Raw genomic sequence first — 27,095 nt, forward strand, 5'->3', positions numbered from 1 at the left:
AAATTGCACCTTACTCTATACAAAGATGTTATATACAAAAATTGAAGGTGATCACATACATGTGTCACTTGTTTATTCAGCAGTGCATCTTTCTGTGTCATTATGTATCTAGCTTTTTCATGATTGTATGGAGTAATGGTCTATTTTAATGGTTAAAAATTAAGTTAATATTAAAAAACGGTTCAACATTTTAATAATTATATAAGTATGAAAGCTTATATGTATGAAAGCCTCTGATTTATAAAAATTCCATCATTAGTAATAGAAATGAGTATTTTACAGGTTATTCTTCATCTTGTTTGCTGTTTAGTATTTCTGTATCAATTATGTTTCAACGTAGGCCTCTGGTAACAGAAACGAGTACAACTTTTATTGCTGTGACATTTTTCTCTTTTCTCATCACAGAATCTCATCCTGGCTTCTTGGCTCCACTGACACTGGTGACTGGAAGCAAGGCTTGACTTTTCTTCCCCACTCTTGACCTAACCCCAGTCAACCGTGTCCATGCACAGAGTTCTCATCAGCAGACAGTTCCTGCTGGCTCATCTTTTTCCTGCAGTGGGGCTCAGGGCACTAACTAACCCAAGTACCCGGAAGAAAGGAGACGACGAGCTATATAATTAAAAGTCTGTTCCTTCGGTACTGCGCCTTTTCCAGTTCAGCAGTTCCCTCTGAGAAACAGCAACAGAGGCCAAATTATGACTGGCCAACTTCGCACTCTCCGAGTCGCGGCTCCCCGCTGTGGAGTGGGGTCAGGTGTTCCATCAGGATGGAGCCCCTGGACCTGGCAGGCAGTTGAGTGAGCGGCAGAGCTGATTTAGACAGGCGCTCACCCAAACAATAGTACTGAAATTTTTAGTTGGCTCACTCAGCTCGTCTCATTGACGAAAAGTGAAATGTGCTAAGGGGAGTATTATTAGCTTTCAGCTTGCCATAAACTGTTGAGGGAACAAGCCACAAAGGAAATGTTCATCTGCAGCAAGATGATAAACAGGAGGAGGATGCCGACCACGAGGGCGTATTCCTTTTAAGGCTTGTGCGTTGCAAACGACATACGCACACACACACGTTGCAAACCACACACACACACGTTGCAAACGACACACACACACATTGCAAACGACACACACACGCACACACCCCTCCTTAGTAGGTGCTTCCCCGAGGGTATATTTTTGCGTAACAATACATTTGGTGAGACCACAGCAGCTGCGTTCTCCCCGCCCCAGAATCGGTGCCCGAGCCCGGCTGCGGCCTCTCCACCGTCACTGCTGCGGCCTCAATCCTCGTCACGGAGGCGGGGGCGGGGGCGGGCAGGCGCGGGAGCGCGGCGGCACCGGAGCATCCGAATTCCCTCCGCGGCCGCCGATTGGGCAGGAGCCGGGAGGCGGTGGCAGCCCCTCGGCTCCGCTCGCGGTAGCTGCAGGGAGGTGGCCATCAAGGCGCGCCGGGCCGGGGGCGCGGGCTGGGTGCGGGGTCGCCGCCACCGCCTGGGTCCCTCGGCCGAGCTGGCGCTGACACCATGGTGAGTGGTCTCGGCCGCTTGGACCGCGCCTCCAGCCAGCGGGGCCTGGCTGCCTGAGGGAACCGGCCGAGCGCCGAGGAAGCGCGCTGGGGGCCCCGGGAGCGCAGCGCTGGCAGCGGGGCGGCCTTGCGTTTCGCCTGCATCCAGAGCGGGTAGACGGGAACGTCGGGGGTTAGCTGCAGGGGCGGTTGATGCCTGGCTTCCCGGGTGTCCGCACGGCGCGCGCCTTCCAGAGCTCGGGAAGGGGACGAGCTGCCGAGGCGCTGGGGCGCCCGGCCAGGGCCGGCCCGCGTGTGTGGGTCTGGGCTCTGCGGCCGGAGAAGCGTCGGGCTCGCGCCCCCTCCGCCGAGCTCTCCTGGGGCGCAACCTGCCTTGGCGCGGGGACAGGTGAGCGTGGGAGGGGGTGGCCTGGGAATGGGGCGGACAGTGACGGAGACGAGCTGCCCCTGAATGGGGCGGAGGTTGCGCCTCTGTACTACCCGTCCTTAGCACCCGGACCCCAAATAGAGCGGAAGAAGGGGGCAGGGTACTAGGTTCCCCGGCGCCGTGGCGGCAGCTGCGGCGGCCTGGCCCCCAATCCCCTTCCCACCGCAGCCGGTCCCTGACTCTCGGGTCTTCCTGTCCCGCAGTATGGATTCGTGAATCACGCGCTGGAGCTGCTGGTGATCCGCAACTACGGCCCTGAGGTGTGGGAAGACATCAAGTAAGTGTAGGGTCCCCGCGCCCCGCCGCGCCCCCACTTCCTGCCCGAGGCGCGCATCCTCAGCGCAGCCGCGCTCCCACGCTCCCGAGCCTGGCCAGGGGTGGCTGGGTGGGGCGGGGCGGCCCTGGGGGAAGGATCCCCAGGGTCACCGCGGCCTCTCAACCCGGCCGAGCGTGGGAACGCGCTGCCCGCGCCCTGGCGGCTCCCAGGCTCCGAGCCCGGGAGGCTCCCACGCGCAGGGGCCCCGGGGACCGCAGAGGCCTCCGCAGGAACGAATGAAGACGGCTCGCTGGTCGTTCACACAGTTTGCAGACTTGTACGATAAATAGGGAAGCCTTTTCCGTCTGCTGAAACTCACTTTTGAGACTGTCTATCGAGCAACTGTGAATCGACCTCGTTTATTCGTCTGAAATAAAGTGAATTCCCCGCCCCGTTTATTTTTGGTTTCTATTACTGTGGTGAGGCAGGAAGGTATCCTAGTTTTCGTCTGGAGCTGTGAGCCCAGTGCTTGAGATGTGAACGGAAATACCGCAGCCACTGGGGGTTTCAACCTGCTGCAGTGACGGTCACCAGCTCTCTGAACACCTTGAGCATTTCAGTCCAACAGAGATCTTTTTCTCTCTCTCACTGTGGTAGAATTTGCCTTTCACTTGTACGGTTGACCACAACCAAGCAGCCACATCAAAAGCCACCATTATGTGGACTTGCATTTTGGGACAACACTGTAGCTGTCATGTTCAATTAGAGGAACAGAGAGTGGAGAATCCCAGGGACGGGGGAGCCTGGTGGGCTGCTGTCTATGCGGTCGCACAGAGTCGGACACGACTGAAGCGACTTAGCAGCAGCAAAGTGGTACCCGGGTGGACAGAGAACACACTGTTATTATTTACTGTCTTTTCCTGTGCTCACTGATTTCATTTTGTTGTATCAAGTAGGTGATGGCTTTTATGCTGTTTTTTCCTAAATATATTAGTGACGGTGAATTCTAACAGGCTGTATTATGAAGTTCCACGACACTGATTTCTTACACAGATCTGTTTCTATGGAAATTACGACTGGGCTGCTGACTGAGTGGTACCCGGGTGGACAGAGAACACACTTATTATTTACTGTCTTTTCCTGTGCTCACTGATTTCATTTTGTTGTATCAAGTAGGTGATGGCTTTTATGCTGTTTTTTCCTAAATATATTAGTGACGGTGAATTCTAACAGGCTGTATTATGAAGTTCCACGACAGTGATTTCTTACACAGATCTGTTTCTATGGAAATTACGACTGGGCTGCTGACTGAGTGGTACCCGGGTGGACAGAGAACACACTGTTATTATTTACTGTCTTTTCCTGTGCTCACTGATTTCATTTTGTTGTATCAAGTAGGTGATGGCTTTCATGCTGTTTTTTTCCTAAATATATTAGTGACGGTGAATTCTAACAGGCTGTATTATGAAGTTCCACGACAGTGATTTCTTACACAGATCTGTTTCTATGGAAATTACCAGAATTAAATATATAGCAGTAGACTGCAACTTTTCCTTCCCTTGGGTCAGTATCCTTGAACATTATTTCGTGTTCCCTGAGCCGTTTATGTTACCACGGAGTACATCTGCATGCTATAAAGAGAAGTAGGGGCTTTGTGATTATGGGGGGTCAATCAAATAAGAATCTAGGCACTAAAGCTTAGTTTGGGACTTGAACTCTCTACCTTATTAATACCTTCATAATTTTTACTTTGCTTGGCAGATAGTTACAGAGAGGCAGGGATCAAGAGAAAGATTTTTCACAATGTAACCTATGTATAAGACTATTTTAAAGTCATTTTCTTTGTGAATTTATGAAGGTATCACGTATACCAACCATGTGGTAATTTCTCATCCATAAGATAGAAATTCCCAAATTTCCTAGTGGATGTGTGATGACAATGAATATATTCAGAATTTTCAGAGCACAGGATAGCTCTTGTGGTTAAACAGTCTTATGCATAATTGGATTTAGAACATGTGTCTTCCTCATTATAGATTTTGATGAAGTCCAATACAGAAATGAAAAATTGTACTTCATAGAGAAAAGTGTAGGAAACTTAGAAATGAAAATTATCAAGTGCTTTATTTATACTGGCCATGTTTTCCACAGAGGTGGTCAGAAATATCTAACGATTTACAAATTCCCTTGATGTGAAACCTTAACTCTGCCAAATCACACTAAGAATGTTGTTGCATTCTTTTTACAAATGTATTAATTTTAGTTAAACATCAATATCTTCTAACTCATGAATTTATTTTTAAGTGGCATCAAACAGTATTCTTCATCTGTTTAAGTGCTAATAATTTAAATCAGATGAAATATTTTTTTTTCTGGTAAAATGGAGCAAATCATATGAATCTTTTTCAAGGATTATGTGCCCCTGCAAGAGAAATGCTACTAGTTTTACTAGTGTTTGCAGTTCAGGTATTAAGTTTGACTTCTTTTTTTGGTTTCAGCATCCCTCCTGTTAGGGTCCATTTTGTCTTGGATACAATTTAGTATCTGGAAGAGAGAACCTTGCTGAGTTTTCTGCATGGAGGGCCTTAGAACAGTTCACTGTTGGGACCCCTGAGGGATCCCTGGAAGAGTATTTGCTTAGAGCCTCAGAGATCCTCACTGCCTGGGCCAGGATGGGAGACTTTGGCAGGGTTTAACTTTGAAATGCTCCCTGGGAGATTCTGAGTTCTCCTCTGACCTCACCACCTACTCCAGGGAGGATGTATGTAGTCATGGGTCCAAGATGCTTTCAGTTGTACCTTTTTATGAAAACTGAATATATGAAAAACATTTTTTTTTTCATCTCAGTAAATACCAAACTCCTCTAGCTTCCTTTTTGCACTGTGAAAAGCTATCTAAATTGATGTTTATAAAATTTCATATCATACTCTTTTGGTTTAGGAGGAAATGGCCATCCATCCTTCTTCAGAAAGGGTACCAAACATTTAATGACAAGTAAAATCCAAAGTAACAGATTCCAGACAGAAAATCCTAAATGGTAAGAGCCAGAAATACTTCATTGTAAACTCCCTATCCACTTATACTCTTACCAACAGTATAACCATTTCACAAGAATTTTAAATTCCACTGTTAAAGAAAAAGAAAGATTGTCAAGACTGAGGGTCAGCAAACTTTCTCTTAAAGGGCTAGATAGTAAATATTATAGGTGTTGCAGATCAAGAGTCAATTTTGAAGATATTATGTGTATCATCTTTAAAATGTAACCATTAAAAAATGTAAAAGCCATTCTTAGATCCCAAAGTGGCAAAATCTGGCAGTGGGTGGGACTTGACTCACAGATTGTCATTTGCCCTCTGATCTAGATCATAACTGCATGTAAAAAAGCCAAAGAGACTTCTGAATCTCCCTCAGATCCTGTTTTGTTCGTTTGCTTTCAGTTTTGAGATGGCCCTTTCTGGAAGCCATGCTTCCTAAGTGATGAGAAATATCAATCATTGTTTGAGGAAAACATGAAACCAGGATATATGTGTGTATATATGTGTGTATATATCTAATATATATGTATATATTAGAAAAGCACCTAAATATGTAATTTAATAACCATTTCTGTCACCCTGCCATTGGCCCTGGCTAGACTAACATTGATTCAAACTACTGGGTTCAGAATCTTGGTATGAGGTTTGGAAATGAACTAATGGCTCTGTTAGTTGATAAGTATTGGAGTGAGTTCCTCTAGAAGACTGCCAGGAAGATGACACCCCTGTGTAAAGAATGCATACGTATTTGGTATGTTTTTATATGATTTACCTATACAGGACAGCATACTTTTTTCATTCATTGACTCAAGTCTTCTTTCATTCTCTAGTTAAGCTTATTTTTAAGGAGCATAATGAAATGTTTGAGTAATGAGAATAGAAAGTTTATGATATGTTAGTTTCTACTGTACAGCAAAGTGAATTAACTATACATATACATATATCCCCTCTTTTTGGATTTCCTTTCCATTTAGGTCACCACAGAGCGCTGAGTAGAGTTCCCTGTGCTGTACAGTAGGTTTTCATTAGTTATCTATTTTATGCATACTATCAATAGTGTATATATGTCAATCCCAATCTCCCAATTATTTCCACCCTCCTTTTCCTCCTTGGTATTCATGCATTTGTTTTCTACATCTGTCTGTTTCTGCTTTGCAAACAAGATCATTTATATTCCAATAAAAAATAATTAAAAAAAAAAGGCTGAATAGAATCACCTCCAAATAGCAATTGAGAACAAAGAGTGGCAGGACTTCCATGTTTTATGTATTAGTTTTTGTTTATTTTGGTTTTTCTTTTCTTTTTTAGCATTTTTAAATTGAAGTATAGTTGATTTACAGTCTCATGTTGATTTCAGGTGTATAGCACAGTAATTCATTTATACATAAATATATGTGTGTATGTATATATTCATTTTCGGAGAAGGCGATGGCACCCCACTCCAGTACTCTTGCCTGGAAAATCCATGGACAGAGGAGCCTGGTAGGCTACAGTCCATGGGATCGCTAAGAGTCAGACAGGACTGAGCGACTTCACTTTCACTTTTCACTTTCATGCATTGGAGAAGGAAATGGCAACCCACTCCAGTGTTCTTGCCTGGAGAATCCCAGGGATGGGGAAGCTTGGTGGGCTGCCGTCTATGGGGTCACACAGAGTCGGACACGACTGAAGCGACTTAGCAGCATATATTCATTTTCAGATACTTTTTTTCTTACAAGTTATTATAAAATACTGAGTATAGTTTCCTGTGCTCTATCTTTCTTTTTCATCTTCTTTTTTTCACAAAGGAAACCCATGTTGATTTGGAAAGCTTCCCCCAAAATGTGTATGATATAATCCTTGCTTTCAAATACAGTCTAGAGATATCAGACTGTTTCTAATCTTACTATATCTTGATTTTTTTTGCCTGTAACTCAAATGTGGAAACATTTGGCTGTTGGGCAGTATATTCTGATCTTCCAGTTTTGAAAATAATGCTCCGTGGTGAATTTGCTAATCACAAATTAATCATTATGGTTCATGTAAGCAGATGCTTGGCTGTAGACTAGTTATATGTGACTTTCCCAGTTGCATAAACTTCCCAAGACTAAACTCTATAAGGAAACGGATAATAACTACTTCATGGGGTTTTATATTGAATGATGTCTGCAAAGTGCTTAACACAGTTCTTGATGAATAAGTGCTTAGTAAATGGTAGCTGTTACTTGTATTACTCTAGAACCAGAGTTTTCAGGTTTTCCCTTTCCAGGTCCCCTGAAAGATAAGAAGCACCCTTACATGACAATAATTGATTGATTCCGCATACTATAGCTGTTTAAGTGTACACTCATTGCTCTAGGACAGGTAGTGACTTCTTGTCATTTCACTTTCTCTTTCCCTTTCTCCATCTCATGCAGCTGGTACCTGCCCTTTGGATTTGAGGTGCTCTGAAATGCTCATCTTCTCCTTCCCAGCTCTGAGCACTTTCATTTCTTACCATGATGGCCCCCATCGAGTTTTCTGCCTCTGACTGGTCCCACTTCTCTCCATTCTGCACATTATGGGAAGACTTAATCTCATGATGTTTTTCTGCTGAAGCTTTACTTTGGAATCAATCCTACTTATATTCTTCCACCTCCCAGTCTCTATCTGTTATTTGAAGATGCAGTGTATGTTCTTTTTCTTTTTTTTTAATTCATTAGTTTTTAATATTTTGGATCCCATGTGTAAGTCATAACACACAGTATTTGACTTTCTTTGTCTGACATTTCACTGAGCATCATACCCTCCAGTTCATTCATGTTATTGCAAATGGCAGAATTTTATTCATTTTTATGGCTAGTAATATCCCATTGTATATATATATTGCATCTTCTTTATCTATTCATCTGTTGATGGACACTTAGGTTGTTTCTATATGCTGTTTTTTTGATTTTGTTTTGTGTTTTAGGCTGTACCATGCAGCATGCAGGATCTTAGTTTCCCTACCAGGAATTGAACCTGTGCCCTCTGCATTGGGGGTGTGGAGTCTTAAACACTGGACTGCCAAGGACGTCCTCGTATGCTCTTAATATTCATTTTATCAAAACAAAACCAAGTCAAGTACCATATTTTGCCTTGTTTTAATCAGATTTTCATATTCCCATGGCAATATAATTAAATGTTTACACCTTCCTGTATTCTTGCTCAAGTGGGTTTTAAAATATTAAGTCCTTTTTATTATAAAAGCTGTTTAAAATTTCCGAAGTCCTTTCTTCACTAATTTCACATGAGTGCCACAATACCCATTTGAAGTAAGAAAGGCCTTTCTAGCTCATTTTTTTCAAACTTTATTGAGATATAATTGGCACATAACATTCTGTAAGTTTAAGGTGTTTTATGTATGGTTTAGACACATTTTTAAATTGCAGAACGATTCCCACCATAATATTCACTGAAACTTCCATCCTGTGGCATAGTGACTGTTTTTTGTGGTGAGAAGGTTTAAAACCTACTCTCTTAGCAGCGTTTAAGTCTGGGATACAGTGTTAGCTGTAATCACCAAGCTGTGCACTGATCCCCAGACCTATTCATCTTGTAACTGGTTGTCTGTACTCTTGGAGCAACACCTCCCTGTTTCCCCACTTCCAACCCTACTGACCACTCTACACTGTTTCTCTGAGTTTGTCTTGTTTTACTTTCTACATAAATAAGTGAGCTCAGTGCTCTTTGTTTAATGATAAAGTTGAGTCTCAGGAGGTGGAATGACTGTCTAAGGAATGACGTCAGAAAGCTGTAGACTCAGACCAGGCTCTGCTCTTCTGATGGCAGATCTGCTTCTCCTTTTAAGATACAAAGTGTGAAAAGTGTTAGTTGCTCAGTCGTATCTGACTCTTTGTGACCCCATGGACTGTAGTCCACCAGTCTCCTCTGTCCATGGAATTCTCCAGACAAGAATACTGGAGTGGGTTGCCATTTCCTTCTCCAGGGGATCTTCTCAACCCAGGGATCGAACCTGGGTATCCTGCTTTGAAGGCAGATTCTTTACTGTTGAGCCACAGGCACAATACCAAAACAGGAGCTAATGAAGTGACATACAAACATGAAGCCATATTCATTTCATCCCCAGAAACTTCCTCAGTACAAATAAATGAATACATTGATTTAAAAAATAGGTGAACTAGATAATTGTTACAATCAGGACCTTTTTCTTTAGAAAGACCTGCTGGTCAACCTGGAAGGTGGAGGGAGGCCCAATGCCTCCATTGGAAGCCACCTATGCCTGTGGAACTGGGTGCTTAGGGCAGACCCCTTCTCCTGACCCCCTAGGGAACCCGAGGTCCTTATCTCAGGGCCTTTCTTTGATGGTCTGAAGTATCCCCCAGCCAAACAATTGGGTTTTTATTTTCCTTACCTCTGTCATCTTTGCGAAATTGAAAAAAAATCATAGATGCATATTACTTAATTACGTGTCAGAGGAGGAGCTTTGTCCATTAACATGAGCGGCTGAGGAGTGGCCTAAGGATCTGTATTCCCCTCTCATTCCCAGACCTGCATGGATGAACATTGACTGACCTTGGTCCTGGTCCCCACAAACAATGTCCTTCCTTCCCTTGCTGCTCTCCAGAGTGAGAAGGTCTTGCAGATGTTTCTTGTCAGTATGTTGGGAAGTGATGGTCATAGTTGATACTGTGCAGACATCACCAGGAAAGCACACTTAAGGAAAACTCTAGAACCGGCCCCACTCAGAGGCTGATGACTGCCAGGACATAGGGCCGGGGGGCTTTTCCATCGTTGCTTTGTTTCTTTGTTCATTCAGTAGAAAACAGGGGAAACAGTGTCTCTGTTTATGTCTGGCCAAGTGGAGTGGCTTTTTCTATATTGATACTGAGATTAGAGGTATCTACTATATGAAAAAGGGGAACTTTTTTTTTATATGTAAGAAATTTTATTGTGATACAGAAATTTTTCTTATAGGACTGTAGCTTAAAGAGTAATTTAAGGTATATAGAAGGATTTGATCATAACAATATTGAACACAGTCCCTTATAATAGCAAAGTAGTAGGAACAGTGAAACTAATCCAAGATAGAGAACTGTTTATTTGTATACTGGTTTTAAAAGGTGTTTCAGAGAAATATAAGACACAACAAGGAAGAGGTGATCTGACACGCATTTTAAAAGGAAATGGATCAGTATTTCTTGAGAGACTCTACAGATTTTTTCATTGAAAGTTTATTAATGAAATTAATTCAAAGTTGAAATTAATTCAAAGTTAATGTCTTTGAAATTACTGAGATAATTATGGATTCAAATACAGTACTAAGAATTGATGGTCAGAAGCCATGAACCTTGGCCTTCTTTCCCCTAGTATGTTTCAAACTGTAGTATAATGACATTAATACATCCATCTTATTCGTATTTTTCAGTTTTACTTAAAACCCTTTATGTGTATCTGTTTGATTTTATCACATGCACACGTTCACATATCCACAACCACAGTCAAGATACAGAACATTTCCATCACCACAAGGATCCCTCATGTTGTCCTTTATAACCTGGAAAGGGAAATATTCTGACACGTTTATTGTTCCTTTTTGTTACTGTGCATTTGGTTGTGCTGGAGAGTCTGATCTGTTGCCATTTATTGTTGAGTCATGAAATGCTACCTTGTTCCTCTGTTGAGATTCTTTGTGGTCAGTCTTCAAATCAGCCAAACATGGGAATGATCAGCCCTCAAGCCCTACTTGCTCTCAGCACCCTAACCTCGTGGGCAAGTTTTCAAGCCAGTTTTCAAGTTCCTCAACCAGGCTGACCTTTCCCATCCACCTGTGCTTGGAAGGGTCTCACTCCGTGCTCCCCACTCCTGCCCCCAAATGAAAATATTTCCCAGCTTTAAGGAGGTGAGAAAAAAATCTTACTTTTTTATTTTTTACATTTTTATCTTTAAAATTGAGGTATAGCTGTCTTACAATGTTGTGTTGGTTTCTGCTGTACAATGAAGTGAATCAGCCATATGTATACATACATCCCCTCCCTCTTGAGCCTCCTTCCCCCCCTGACCCCTGCCATCTCGTCAGAGTGCCAGGCTGGGCTCCCTGTGTTATACAGCAGCTTCGCACTGGCTGTGGTTTACATATATTGGTGGAGATATGTCAATCCTACTGCTTCAATTTGTCCATCACCCCCAACCCACGTCCACATGTCTGTTCTATGTGTCTGTGTGTGTGCTCAGTCGTGTCCGACTCTTTTGCCACCCCATGGACCGTAGCTTGCCAGACTTCTCTGTCCATGGGATTTTCCAGGAGTCGGTTGCCATTTTCTACTCCAGGAGACTTTCCCAACCCAGGGATTGAACCCGGGTCTCCCACATTGCAGGCAGATTCTTGTACCACTAGCGCCACCTCTACAAATCTTACTTAAGGTACGGCTTCCTTCACCTCCAGAACTGTACTTTTCCTTCATAGTACATGCACAAGTTTATAATTACTTATTTGTACTGTTATTTGATTGCTCTCTGTCTTATCTCACTAAGCTGTAGCATCTATAGCTAGCAGAAGGCCTCTATGTGTGTGTGTGTGTATAATATATGTGCATTAATTATCTTTCAGATTTTCAGAGAATAGAGCACGTCTGTATGTATCACACATATTTCTTTCCTGTAACAAGGATTTATTATGTCAGAATGGTGACATCTTCAGCTTCTATTTAATAAAATATAAGCTCTGTTGAAATGGGCACTTCTTATATAAGCAATGGCAGAAGATATAGCAGTAAATTATAACATCTCTGTTTGGAAGGGTCAGAGTTCACACATGGATATAATAAAAGGATTAAGAACACTGCTTTTGGATTACCAATTGCATAAACCCTCAAGACACTGGGTTGGATTCAGGACAAGACTGACTCCTTTAGCAAGTGTCTCAAAGGCAGGCCTGTGTGGTGCTGTTTAAAGGCCCTGTCTAGACTGTAGATGGGCTTCCCTGGTGGCTCAGCTGGGTTCAATCCCTGGGTTGGGAAGATCCCTTGGAGAAGGGAAAGGTTACCCACTCCAGTATTCTGGCCTAGAATTCCATGGACTATAGTCCATGGGGTCGCAAAGAGTCAGACACGACTGAACGACTTTCACTTTCACTTTCAGACTGTAGGTAGATGTCTATGATGCTGAAAGTAAATTTTGAAACCAGATGAGGATGCTCCCCAGGACCTGCAGTATTGACTCTAACAGCTCATGTACGTAGAACACTCACCATGTGTTCCGCAGTCGTGGTCCTTTTTAGGCTTTGTTCTTGTTAACTCACATAATCCTCACACCCACCTAGAGGACAGATTTGTTCTTATTCTTATTTTAGAAATGAGGGAACTGAGGCTTCATGACTAACTCCTACCTCAAGCCACCCATGTCTTAATCATCAGAGCAGAGACTGGGGCACAGGTGGGCTTGTAATGATAGTACTATATGCTTTCCCGTAAACACAAAGGACTCAACAAGTTTCTCTTTTCCAAAGACAACATAGCATGAGGATGGGCAGCATACATGTGTGTTACTACTACCGTCTTTGTTTTTGTTTTCCTATACTTTTCACGTGCTTGTGCAGGTACATGTGGCTGTTACATTTTTAAAGGTGGTTTTACTCAGAAATAGGGCTTCCCAGGTGGCACGAGTGGTAAAGAACCTGCCTATGCAGGAGACATAAGAGACTTGGGTTTGATCCCTGGGTTGGGAAGATCTTCTGGAGGAGGGCATGGCAACCCACTCCAGTATTTTTGCCTGGAGAATCCTCATGGACAGAGGAGCCTGGCAGGCTACAGTCCATAGGGTCACAAAGAGTCGGACATGATTGAAGTGACTTAGCACTTACTCAGAAATAGAACATCTACATCTACAAAGAATATCAGAGACTCAGGACTTTTGAGCAGCTTGTGCGGTTTTGGAAACACTCTGAGCTGTGGTGCTTGTGAGCAGAGTTCAGGATGAAGGACACACATGGCTGAGGGAGTCATTTGTCTTATGAAGCTGCTGAACAGGGCTCCTTTGAAATGTTTGAGATTGTGTTTTCAGAACTGGGACAATTTTCTTATGAGATTGTCTTGTGCCACCACTGGACATAGTCAGAAAAAAATACCGTTATGTATCCAGAGTGGGTCTTTGGTTAAACCTGTGTTGCCTGTGAAAGGATGACTGTCATCACTTACAGGACTTGGATGAATGAAGACACTGGCCTTGGAGGACTGACCTTCACCATCTGGTGAGTGGTCAGAGCATAAGGCCTCTCTCCTCCAAATCCTCCCAACTTAGTGTCTTCTTTAGGGACTCAGGCTTCCCTGGTGGCTCAGACGGTAAAAACATCTGCCTGCAATGCGGGAGACTCGGGTTCGATTCCTGGGTCAGGAAGATCCCCTGAAGAAGGAAATGGCAATCCACTCCAGCACTCTTGCCTGGAAAATCCCATGGACGGAGGAGCCTGATAGGCTACAGTCCATGGGGTCACAAAGAGTCGGACACGACTGAATGACTTCACTTTCACTTTCTTTCACCTTCACTTTAGGGACTCAGACTTTCTGGGAATCTTCAGATCGTGCTATTGAAAATCGAGGGGCCGTTAATGCTTCACAACTGCTCCCAAAAAAGCAATGTAGATTTTTAATTTGTAAATGACATAAGTAGTTATTATCTGTGCTTAATGGTGGGAGGTTTTAATTTTAATGATGGGACACAACCCAGCCTTGAGGATGTCCTTGCTGCTGCTGCTAAGTCACTTCAGTTGTGTCCGACTCTGTGTGACCCCATAGACGGCAGCCCACCAGGCTCCCCCGTCCCTGGGATTCTCCAGGCAAGAACACTGGAGTGGGTTGCCATTTCCTTCTCCAGAGGATGTCCTTAGCTCTCTGTAAATTAGACAGACCATCCTGGGATTTATTGTCAAGACTCTGCATACTGTCTTTAAATACAGCTTGTGGTGGGGTAACAGTGTTTACAGGATCAGCAGCCCTGGGAGCTGTCATGAGTCGGGTTGATTGATATGAGCTGATTTTTCTGCCTGAGACCAGACTTTGAGACTCCTGTATTCAAGACGCCTGTGTTTAGCCTCTCCGGTATTAGAATTCCTGTTCTCACACCTCCCTAGGAAGCTTCTTTGCCTACTAGCCAGCAGTTTCTGTAGTATACTCAACTTACCTGAAAGGTTTATAATAGCAGGAACTCAGCGTCAGAATATGAATTCAGTTTCTGTCCATTCACATCCCTTAGGCAAGGAAAATCCCTTAGGTATGAGTTCTGAGAAATGCTGCCTGGATATTTCTCACAGCTTTTGTACCTACTTAAAAAAGATAAATAGTAAAGAGAATAAATTGGACTTCTGCCAGTAATGTTTGATTGTTTGATTTTTGGAAGTTTGGAAATGTGTGGAGGATATTTAATTAATTCATTTCTTTTAAAACATGCACACATTCACTGAGTGCATATTCTAATCTAGGCACCTGTGTTTAGACATTAGTGATTAAAAACAAAACCAAAACCACAAAAATCCTACCATAATAAACATGCCCTTGTGGGAAAAGGTAATTTGTGTAAGTAAACGATCAATTTAAATTCCAGCAAATAGCCATCTCAAAAGTAAGTAGGAAATCAGTTGCTACTGGCAAAATTTTTCATGGGCACAGGCTGAATTTTCAAATACTTTTTATGGCCACAAATGTATAGAATAGAATTGTTTCCTCTTTTGTCTCCAGGTGAAAGTTAGGACTTTATTTTTAAAGCTCTTTGGAGAGATGGAGCTTGCTTTGTTTTGGCTGCCTGAAGTCATGCATTCTGTCAGCTAATGACAGATTGCGTACAGCTTTGGTTTAATGGTTTGGATGCTGAGTGGACCCTCCCCCCTTCTTCCACTCGCTGTTTCCTTGTCCTCCTCCTGCTCCCCGCTCTGTCTTCCCCACCTTCTGACTCTTGCCAGTTAGATGTTTGGGGCATTGAGTGTGTGAAGAGCCCTTTCCCTAGATGGGTTGTGCTGCTGTTGCTCGGTTCTGCCTATGAGGAGTGAGCTTGCGCGTCCTCTGGGGACATGGGATGAGGCTGGTCCTTCTTCCCCCTGCTGTGCAAGGGAAGGCTGTGACCTGGGATGCAGATGAAACCAGGTCATCATCTTTCTATCTGGGTTTACTTGGTCGAAGAAAATGCCCTTTTACCTCATCTGGACTCACTTAGGCCAATTTAAAGCTCTCTCTAAATATTTATCACTGTCTGCAGATTTCTTTCATAAAATAATGTGCCAGCCAGAAAGAGCTAATGCTTAACCCCCAAACAATTGTTAAGTATACAGGTAAAGATAACACACCCTGCTGTTAGTCACACTGGGAATTGTAGAAACCTATATTTGTTTGGGTTTATCCAAGGGATTTTTATAATTATGGGAAACAACAGTATGTAATCACACAAACCCAGATCATTTGATGATAGCAGTTTCATTGATTGCCATTTGATAGATGAACAGTATTGAATACATTTTAATCCAGTTTGCCTATGGCTTGATATGGTACTTTTTTGTCACCTAAAAATCATTGGAGGAGAAAAAGTCTTTCATTTTCAGGAAAATTTTCTATCATATTTCTCAGAGAAGCCTGTGTTTTCCTCACATGTAAAAATAGTATGCTTTAAAATGTATCAACATATAAAACAAAATTGGTGCTCAAAAATATATTCTGAATAAACAATGAGTCTATAAAATTTGGTCAAGGTATATGGCCGAATTTGGGTAATTTAAGCACAAAAGGAATGCTACGTGTAAAAAATAAATCAAATATTGTTAGAAATGATGTATCTGTATATTTGATTGATCCTTGGCTTTTAATGAGAAAAACACTTGAAAGTTGTGGGATGAGAAAGTGAAGGACAGAGAATAAGGTGATATTACCTGGATTTTGGACGTGTTCATGTGATCTGAATAGTAGCTCACATCCCAACTTTTCCTACATTTGTTGGTCACCCTCTGTGATTCTGGGTAGCTGGTGAAAACACATTTTCTTCCCTCAGAGATCAGGTACATCTGAGGGATTGTTCTTACCACATCTGTGCTCTCTGGAGGCCAAAATGTTTGGCAGCGTAGGGTCTGAACAAGCCTAACTTTACCTTTAAGTTAGAAGAAAAGCAGTGTTGAGAATTGAGACATTCTCTCAAAATGTCTACTGGCTCCAGTGGCCAAGTTACTGGAGAGTAATTTTTTGGATATTTACTTCTTTTGCACTGTAAATTCTCCTGCTCAGTTTAATGGAGGAAACCAATTATCAATGATATGTTTGTAATATCCTCAATTAGCTTTTACTCTGAAAAGGGAAGAATTTGAAGAATGGGCTACAGAAAGAATTGACCTGGGTCCAGAGAGATTAGATCCTAGACGTAAATGGTCTCCTGGAGCCTCTGCTCGGACATAACTTCAGGATGCCTCGCATGGTCACTACATACCCTTGCATCCTGCCCCTCCTCCTACATCCCCACTTGTCCCTTCATCCTGATCTCATAATAAATTATAAAATTTGCATATATATTATGTAAACATAATAATTTATACAGATTGTAATAATATATGACCTTAATGCTTCCCTGGTGGCTCAGAGGTTAAAGCGTCTGCCTCCAATGCGGGAGACCCGGGTTCGATCTCTGGGTCGGGAAGATCCCCTGGAGAAGGAAATGGTAACCCACTCCAGTATTCTTGCCTGGAGAATCCCATGGATGGAGAAGCCTGGTAGGCTACAGTCCACGGGGTTGCAAAGAGTCGGACACGACCGAGCGACTTCACTATACACTATGACCTTAATAACATATGCTTATTGTTTGTTTCCACCAGCTAAAGTGTAAACTCTAGGAGGGCAGGGATCTTTATGTTTCATTCATTGATACATTAAACATGCTCTGAAGAGTGTATGGAGCATAATAGATATTCAGTTATTTGTGGCAAGACTTCTCCCCCAGGGGAAAAAAGAAAAAGGGTGACCCAAAGATTTCTGAGACGAAAGCAAATAAGGAATACTAAGTTTATTGAATAATTTATCGGAATTCAGTGTGAAATTTTTGAGAGGGTGATTATTTCCTTTCATGTACTACTCTTTATACTTAGGCTCCCTCCAGGGAGCATGTTGGGTTGATTATTCCAGGAAGTAAGGCTTAAAAGATAAGGGCGCTTATTTTATTACGGCAAGAGAAAGAAGAGGGATGCATTGACTCATGGTTAGGGGATTTCTAGGGAAATGGCCATTTCTCTGCTTTATGCAGAATTTTGTATTCTGTTTAACAGTTATGAATTGATGACTGTTTCTGAAAATCTAAGTGCATTACAAAAATTTATGTTTGATTTATTCCAGTTGGAAGAAAAAGAGTAGGGCATAGTGAGAGCATGAGTTAATTTGTTCTTTATTATATATTTAATTTAAAATTTTTTATATTTTATTAAATACCCTATCACCAGTGTTTTATAGTTTTCTATATATAGGTCTTTAGTTTCTTTAGGTAGATATATTCCTAAGTATTTTACTCTTTTCGTTGCAATGGTGAATGGAATTTTTTCCTTAATTTCTCTTTCTATTTTCTCATTATTAGTGTATAGGAATGCAAGGGATTTCTGTGTGTTGATTTTATATCCTGCAACTTTACTATATTCATTGATTAGTTCTAGTAATTTTCTGGTGGAGTCTTTAAGGTTTTCTATGTAGAGGATCATGTCATCTGCAAACAGTGAGAGTTTTACTTCTTCTTTTCCAATTTGGATTCCTTTTATTTCTTTTTCTGCTCTGATTGCTGTGGCCAAACTTCCAAAACTATGTTGAATAGTAATGGTGGATTGGAAGAATCAATATAGTGAAAATGAGTATACTACCCAAAGCAATTTATAGATTCAGTGCAATCCCTATGAAGCTACCAACGGTATTCTTCACAGAGCTAGAACAAATAATTTCACAATTTGTATGGAAATACAAAAAACCTCGAATAGCCAAAGCGATCTTGAGAAAGAAGAATGGAACTGGAGGAATCAACCTGCCTGACTTCAGGCTCTACTACAAAGCCACAGTCATCAAGACAGTATGGTACTGGCACAGAGACAGAAATATAGATCAGTGGAACAAAATAGAAAGCCCAGAGATAAATCCATGCACATATGGACACCTTATCTTTGACAAAGGAGGCAAGAATATACAATGGAGGAAAGACAATCTCTTTAACAAGTGGTGCTGGGAAATCTGGTCAACCACTTGTAAAAGAATGAAACTAGAACACTTTCTAACACCATACACAAAAATAAACTCAAAATGGATTAAAGATCTAAATGTAAGACCAGGAACTATAAAACTCCTAGAGGAGACCATAGGCAAAACACTCTCCGACATACATCACAGCAGGATCCTCTATGACCCACCTCCCAGAATATTGAAAATAAAAGCAAAAATAAACAAATGGAACCTAATTAAAATTAAAAGCTTCTGCACAACAAAGGAAACTATAAGCAAGGTGAAAAGACAGCCTTCAGAATGGGAGAAAATAATAGCAAATGAAGCAACTGACAAACAACTAATCTCAAAAATATACAAGCAACTCCTACAGCTCAATTCCAGAAAAATAAATGACCCAATCAAAAAATGGGCCAAAGAACTAAATAGACATCTCTCCAAAGAAGACATACAGATGGCTAACAAACACATGAAAAGATGCTCAACATCACTCATTATCAGAGAAATGTGAATCAAAACCACTATGAGGTACCATTTCACGCCAGTCAGAATGGCTGCTATCCAAAAGTCTACAAGCAATAAATGCTGGAGAGGGTGTGGAGAAAAGGGAATCCTCTTACACTGTTGGTGGGAATGGAAACTAGTACAGCCACTATGGAGAAGAGTGTGGAGATTCCTTAAAAAACTGGAAATAGAACTGCCTTATGATCCAGCAATCCCACTGCTGGGCATACACACTGAGGAAACCAGAACTGAAAGAGACACGTGTACCCCAATGTTCATCGCAGCACTGTTTATAATAGCCAGGACATGGAAGCAACCTAGATGTCCATCAGCAGATGAATGGATAAGAAAGCAGTGGTACATATACACAATGGAGTATTACTCAGCCATTAAAAAGAATACATTTGAATTAGTTCTAATGAGGTGGATGAAACTGGAGCCTATTATACAGAGTGAAGTAAGCCAGGAAGAAAAACACCAATACAATATACTAATGCATATATATGGAATTTAGAAAGATGGTAACAATAACCCTGTATACGAGACAGCAAAAGAGACACTGATGTATAGAACAGTCTTTTGGACTCTGTGGGAGAGGGAGAGGGTGGGATGATTTGGGAGAATGGCATTGAAATATGTATAATATCATATATGAAACGAGTCGCCAGTCCAGGTTCGATGCACGATACTGGATGCTTGGGGCTGGTGCATTGGGACAACCCAGAGGGATGGTATGGGGAGGGAGGAGGGAGGAGGGTTCAGGATGGGGAACACATGTATACCTGTGGTGGATTCATTTTGATATATGGCAAAACCAATGCAATATTGTAAAGTTAAATAAAATTTAAAAAAAAAAGAAATACTCTAAATCAGAGTCTTCAGAATTCCAGTGTGTTGAGCAATGCTGTTTCATAATAAAATGTTAGTTGTAAAATGAGAAAAATTAGACTCTATCTATCCTGCAAATCAGCAGTTCCATTTCTAGGAATTTATTCTAGAATAAATTAGAATTTAATTTAATTCTAAACCTAGAATTTTCATAGAGAAATAGAAGTATTAGCTACAAAGATACTGATTGCAAGATTTTGTTTGGATTTGTGGAAAAAAAGTATTTAATATCGACTAAAACTTCAACATGCCTAACCAAAGCAATTTTATGTAGTCAAGGTATAGAAATATATTTATTGACAGGAAAGGATGTCCATCAAATAGTAAGTCAAAAAGGAGGTTTAAAAACTGTATGATCTGGTATGTGTTGTGTTATATACAATTATTTTCAAGCATAAACAACTTGAATATAATATTAGCAGTGAGTGAGTGAGTGATAGTTGCTCAGTTGTGTGCAACTCTGTGAGGCCATAGACTGTATCCTGCCAGGCTTCTCTGTCCATGGGATTGCCCAGGCAAGAACACTGGAGTAGGTTGCCATTTCCTTCTTCAATATTGGCAATGTAGACACATAATGCTTCAGGAGCTTAGAACATACTTTCATACTCTCTCTATAGCTGTGGAAAGAGGATTATATTATTGGTTTCATTTCAGAAGATAGGGGTTTTTAAAAATTTATTATATTGAAGTATAGTTGAGTTACAATGTTGTGTTAATTTCTTCTGTGCAGCAGAGTGATTCAGTTATATATATATATATATATATATATATATATATATAATGTCCATTCTGGTTTGTCACAAGCTATTGAGGACAGTTACCTGTGCTGTACAATAGGACCTTGTTGTTTATGCATTCTGTATAAAATAGTTTGCATCTGCTAATCCCAAACTCCATCCCTCCCTGGAGAGAGATGCTCACGTGCTTTCTGTGATTTGTCCGAGTTGATTTGACAGGTAAGTCCTGGGCTCTGAAATTCATATCTCCGTGCCCACCAAAATCCTGCATTTCGCCCTACATGTACTGTTATGTGGAACTGCAGGTGTATACATGGTCCACTCTGCAGAACACACAGTGTCCGGGGGAACCTCCATCCTACCTGAACATCCGCTGTCCTGCTGCTTGGAGCACACACTGTGTCAGGGCCACAGTGGCTGCTGCGACAGCCCTGCTTCGAGGAGGAGAAGGCATGGAGGCCGCGGGGTGGCGTGGCGGAGCCGTCCCAGCTCCTGAGGTGACAGTTCACCCAGTTTCCCTCTCCCGGAGCTTCGGGGCTGAGACAGCTGGGTTGGGCATCAGAGGTGCAGATGCGCGCTCCGCCTGTGTTTGTGCGTCTCACCCAGACAAAGTGTCCGACACCTCAGGAGTGTTTTGAACGATGGATTTTTTCCTCCTCTTTAGATGCTGGTTTGAGAAAAATGGGCTTCCCTGGTGACTTAAATGGTAAAAAATCCTTCTACAATGCAGAAGACCTGGGTTTGATCCCTGGGTCGGGAAGATCCCATAGAGTAGGAAATGGGAACCCCCTCCACTCTTCTTGCCTGGAGAATCCCACGGACAGAGGAGCCTGGTGGGCTACAGTCTATGGGACTGAAAAGGGTCAAACACGACTGAGTGACTAACACTCCACTCCACTTGAGAAAAATAATCCCAACTCTATCAAAATAAATATATAATCATTTGACCACTCTTCAAATGATAATTCTGATTTCCTTTCACTAACCCCATGTGCATTTTGAGCTGCTGCATTTATTACGTGACAGATGTGATGGAAGATATTATCTCTCCACTGGGCACCCCAGACTCACATGTTTAATACGAAGCTCTGGATCTTATCTCTTGGTCTGCATCCCACTGTCTGTCCTAGTTCAGCTCCTGGTGACTGCTACCTTCAGCTGCTCCAAAACCTGTGTCCTCTGGTGTCCTTCCCATCCTGTGTCCAGTTCATCAGGAACGTGTGGAAGCTGTCTTCAGATTAGCTGGGGTCGGGGCTACTTGCTCCCTCCACTGCTTTCACCCTGAGTCCTGTCATCAGCCTTTCTCACCTGAATGTCCCAGTGGCCTCCTAGCTGGTCTCCTCCTCTGTCCCTGCTCTGTTCTTGCTCTGTCCTTTCTCTGACCTTGCTCTGTCTTTGCTGTTACATTGTTATGACCTTGTTATGACCTTACTATGTCTTGTACTGACCTTGCTCTGTCTCTGATATGATCTTGCCCTGTCCTTCTCTGACCTTGTTATGACATTGCTATGACATTGCCCTGTCCTACCTTGCTCTGACCTTGCTCTGTCTTTGTTCTGACCTTGCTCCATTTTATATGCTTTCAGTCCATGCCCAGTGCAGCTGGAGGATCCATCCCCTCATTGAGGCCTCGGTTGTTCCTCCCACACCCTGCCAGTGCTTTGCACCTGTGAGCTTCCCAGGCCTCTCAGGGCTCCCTGCAGAGATGCTTCACACCTGACTCCACTGCCAGCTTCTCCATGATGCTTCTGGTTTTGTACTTGAGCCCCTCCGCCCCCACCACCTTGACCAGCTTTACTTTTCTCCAAACTAGTTACCATTATCTGTCATCTATGTATCTATCTGTCTATCTATCATCTATCCATCTATCATCTGTATATCTGTCCATCTACAGTTCAGGGTTTCAAAGAGTTGGGCACAACTGAGCGACTGAATTGAACTGGACCTATCTATCTAATATATATCTTAGCTTTATGCCTCTTCTGTCCTCTGTTTTAGAATACATTTGTCCCAAGAGCTCCCTACTTTATCCCACTAAAGGGTGAATCTCTAGGGCCTCTAACTGTGCCTGGAACACATAGGGACTCAACATATATTTGTTGACTGTTTACTTAATCAAAAGCTATTTCTTGATTATATTCATTATCAGGTATAGTTCTGGGCATTAGAGTACTATACAAATGTTATTCTTGTTAAAATTACTTAAATATATTATTTTTAATTTGGGGAGGGAGATGTGAAATAAGATTTTTTTTTTTTTGATAGGTACGTGAAATTGATTTAAACAAATTTGCCAGAAGTGAATTCTCTTTCAAATAAAAAATTATTTTTATATGATCATTGTAGGTGTAGTATCTGTTCTTTCCTTTCAACTTTTCACCCTGTCTGCCTTGTTTTTGTTTTCTAGAAAAGAGGCACAATTAGATGAAGAAGGACAGTTTCTTGTCCGAATAATTTATGATGATTCTAAAACATATGATTTGGTTGCTGCTGCAAGCAAGGTCCTCAGTAAGTTGAACGCGACTTTCTTTCTTTGGCTAAGCTGCACGTCGATGTCCAAGGGCATGCATGGTCCAAGGTCACACTGTACAGTTGCACAGGTTGTGCACTGTACAACCCTGATGGGAGGACAGTCACATATAGTATTAGGCTCAGGCTACACTAAGTTGTGTTATTCTTTTTACAAACTCTTTAGAGAATAGAGGAGCTCTCTGCCCCTCCCCACAAAAAGCCATGCATTGAGGAAGCAAAAAATTGTTGATACTTAATGTAATAAGTTAATGATGTAAAAATAACTTAATGTTGCAGTGTCAACATCACAGTAATTACAAAAATGTATTATGTAGAAAATCTTATCTCCAAATCTCTTTTGTAATCACGAGTTTTGTTAGGTAATGGTAAAAGAAACAAGAAACTGAGATCTACATGAGACAAAACTCATACAAAGAAGGCAAAGTCAAAAAAAAAGCTTCATTGGAAAAAAGTTGTTCTCAAAGCAGTATCTCTTATCATTGTAGTACTTAATTTATACCAAGGCTGCAGTTTGCATAGACTAGATGGATGCTTTTTAGCTTTGTCAAAATAGCTAGAAGAGAAAAGGCTACCTTTTGTAAAATACAAGAATTACCGTAAAAGTATGGTAAATTGTTAATAAGAAAAATATCCAGCATCACTAGTAATCAAAATTGACACAAATATGAAATAATTTTTATATAAATTTGGCAATTAAAAAATTAAAAATCTAGTGTAGTCAAGGGTAGAGTTAAAGGAGAAATCATACACATTTAAAATCTGATGGGAAAATAAACTGTTTTAGAGAATAATTTTGCATCATCATTCAAAGTGTGTTTAAAAATGTTTAAATTTTAGAAATATTTAGAAACTTTTCATAAAGAAATAATTAGATTTATTTACATTAAGGTGTATTTGTATTTTCATTTCAGAGTTACTTATATTATCAAAAGTTGGAAAAGTGTGCATTTTGAGCAAGTGGGCATTGGTGAAATGAATTGTTGCATATCTGTGTTAAATAAGTGTGATTAAAATTGATATTAAGAAAAATTTTAATTTTAGGAAATAACAGTAATTGAATATTAAGAAAAAGGCAGGATCTTAGGCTATATATTATTTGTAACCTGGTTATTAAATATGCATATTTTTATAAAGAAAAATGATTTTGCACCCAAATATCTGCCTGGTCACTCAGACGGTAAAGACTCTGCCTGCCAATGTGGAAGACTTGGGTTCAATCCCTGGGTTGGGAAGAAACGCTGGAGAAGAGAATGGCTTCACACTCCAGCATTCTTGCCTAGAGAAGTCCATGGACAGAGGAGCCTGGCAGGCTATAGTCCATGGGGTCACAAAAAGATACAACTGAGCGACTAACACTTTCACTTTTGCTTTTCATCTTCATGTGCATTCTTGATGATTTTAAAGATCTTTCTCTTATTTTTCAGAAAAAGTAAGTTGTACCTTACATATAAGTTTGAAAAAGCTCAAAATTTTGTCACAGAACCTGAGAAACTGGTTGCTTTGCTTTTAAGTACAGACTTAAACTGTTAACATGTCAATATGCTTTCTTCTCAGATTTCATTGTATTTTCCTGGTCAGATATTTTTCCTATGATCTGTTCACTGTGCAAAGAAATTGAGGATATTTAACATTTCTGTCATGCACTTATCTTTATTCCTGCCTCTAATGATTTTCTACCTCTAATACGTTTTGTTTCTGTTGTTGCCTCTCAAATCTATAAACCAGATCTCAACGCTGGAGAAATCCTCCAAATGTTTGGGAAGATGTTCTTCGTCTTCTGTCAAGAATCTGGTTATGATACAATCCTGCGCGTCCTGGGATCTAATGTCAGAGAATTTCTGCAGGTGAGCAGTTTGAGTTCCTGGTCCAAAAGTTCTGATTTTCTTCTTCTCCCACGTGGGCTCTAGAATCCCTTTGTTCAGTTGGCTGGATGAGTGTCTTGCTGCTGAAATGAAATCATAGGGGCATTTTCCCTAATTCACATAAAATAATAATTATTAGATGGTCTTGAGTACATTTTAGCATTTTTCCTTCACATTTTTTCTTTAATTTTTGGTTCTGACACTAAACGTTCAAGTTCTAAGCTAGTGGTCTCTGAAAGACTCAATGTGTTGTGATCCATTCAACTGCTTTTAAAAAAATAAGTCTTTGTGCTCGTAGCTGTGCTTTTATGCATATAACCTGGGCTTGTTTTCTAAGTCATTCTGACTTTAAGTAATTAAATAATTCATCAGTATCTGTAAAGTTCTACCTGAAGCTCATTGTTTCAGGGAAAGAGCCTGCCACCAAAACAGGTTTGAGAATCATTGCTGAGTTACATATTAGTTAATCTACTCTGGAGAGGAAAATAGGAACTCTTCCAGAGTCAGTCTCAGGTGAAGTCAAGATAAATAATATCACCAGAAGCTTTTGTTTTCTTGTTAAACTACTTAATTTTTTTCTTTTTACTAGTGAATGACACATCAGGTGGGAGACTATTTTGGGATCAACTGTCCTATTTTAAGCACAGGCATTTTTGAGACTCTCAACTTAAAATGTGCTAACATTGAACATTATGTGGTTGTTTGTAAAGGATATTTCTAAACTGGCCTCTGAGAGCAGCCAGATCTTGCTGGAAAATGATGTCAGTGCAAGACCAGCTGAACTGGAGCCCAGCTTGGAGGGAATGTAAACGACTTTCAGTCCAGCTGCGTTATTGATTTAACAGCCAAAATAAGAACTTGAGTGTTTAATCAAAATGTCTGTTGTTTACATAGTGACATTTTTCTTATAAACTTAAAACAGCATTAAATCAAGATGGAAACCAGTTTCCAGTCTCTGCCATGGATTTACCAAACTACTGGTGTCCAAAAAACCTGCCACTTCCAAATGAAGTCGCTGCCAGGAGATACTTAAATTAACCTTTAACAGGCTGTATTTAAATGAATTATTTTACATGGATTAAAGTTTGAGATTTAAAGATATTTTGAGATTTGGGGGGTTAGAATACATTCCCATTTTTAATATTTCTGTTGACTCCTGGTCACTTAAGTTCCAGTTGCAGCTTCTTTCTCTTAATTTTATCTTTCTCTCTCAATGGTCACATCTGTGTTGACAAAACAATCATGCAAATAGTTTACTTTTACCTTTACTCATTGTGACTGTCTGCTAAGTGTCCAGTGGCTCAGTTGAGGACTGGCGACTCCTGGTGGTTTCTCCTGGTTCTAGAGCTGTCCTGCCTGCAGGCTGGCCTCTAGGGTAAAATGCACACTGGGCTTCAAAGAGAATGCAAATAGATTGGGTCTGTTTCATATTGATTACATGGTAAAATGATAACGTTTTGGGAATACTGAGTTATATAAAAATGTATCATAAACATCAATTTCACCTGGTTCTTTTTCCTTTTTTAAATGTGCCTACTAGAAAATTTAACATATATGACTGATGTTTGTGACTTGCTTTAATGACTCCTAAAGCCTTTTATTTTCACTGGACAGCATTGTTTTAAATATTTCTGAGTCCATTTTCATCAAAGTCAATAGGTAGTTTTAAAATTGCACACAATTTTATTTTATTAGCTTTTTTTTTTTTTTTTTGGTGCAAGTATGAACAGTGAGGAAATTGGAAAGTTAGAATACTATAAAGTTTTCATTAATATTGTTTATGTTTGAATTTTTTCCTGGTTTTGAAATTGAATATCTTGATGGCAAACTGGTTGTATTAACATATTGCTTTCCTGAAAAGTAGATATTTATGGTATGAGCAGGCTAATTTCAAATAAATTAAATGGACTTTTTAAAAAAAGTGCCTATGAAATAAAGCAACTGATTTTCATAAAGTTTTTTAAGGTTCTAGCTCACATATAAAAATTGACACTTTTCATTACATAAAATAATAAAACATTCTTTATGGTAGACAGCAATCCTTTGTAAAAGAGTAGGATAAACTAGGCCTTATTTTAAAGATATGTAAAAGATTTTTTTGTGTCTTTCACCACTTGATTTTAACTAATCATTAAATCCTCAGAGTCTGTTTCCTAAA

The 27,095-nt window shown here is 40.8% G+C and overlaps 1 protein-coding gene across 2 annotated transcripts in view; it reads left to right on the top strand.

Moving 5' to 3' along the window:
* Positions 1–1,229: 1,229 nt before the first annotated feature.
* The window catches only part of GUCY1B1 (guanylate cyclase 1 soluble subunit beta 1), a 63,327-nt gene continuing 37,461 nt past the window's right edge, over positions 1,230–27,095 (top strand). Inside the window, exons 1-4 of one of the 2 annotated variants that reach the window (XM_044930376.2) lie at positions 1,230–1,525; positions 2,155–2,228; positions 22,951–23,051; positions 24,801–24,919. In XM_044930376.2, coding sequence (XP_044786311.1) covers positions 1,523–1,525; positions 2,155–2,228; positions 22,951–23,051; positions 24,801–24,919 — 297 coding nt within the window. In that variant the 5' untranslated portion in view covers positions 1,230–1,522. Of the gene's footprint in view, positions 1,526–1,783; positions 1,913–2,154; positions 2,229–22,950; positions 23,052–24,800; positions 24,920–27,095 lie in introns of those variants that run through there. The other variant, XM_025267961.3, reaches the window with a different exon arrangement.

Source organism: Bubalus bubalis, chromosome 17, assembly GCF_019923935.1.
Source record: "Bubalus bubalis isolate 160015118507 breed Murrah chromosome 17, NDDB_SH_1, whole genome shotgun sequence".
Taxonomy (NCBI): domain Eukaryota; kingdom Metazoa; phylum Chordata; class Mammalia; order Artiodactyla; family Bovidae; genus Bubalus; species Bubalus bubalis.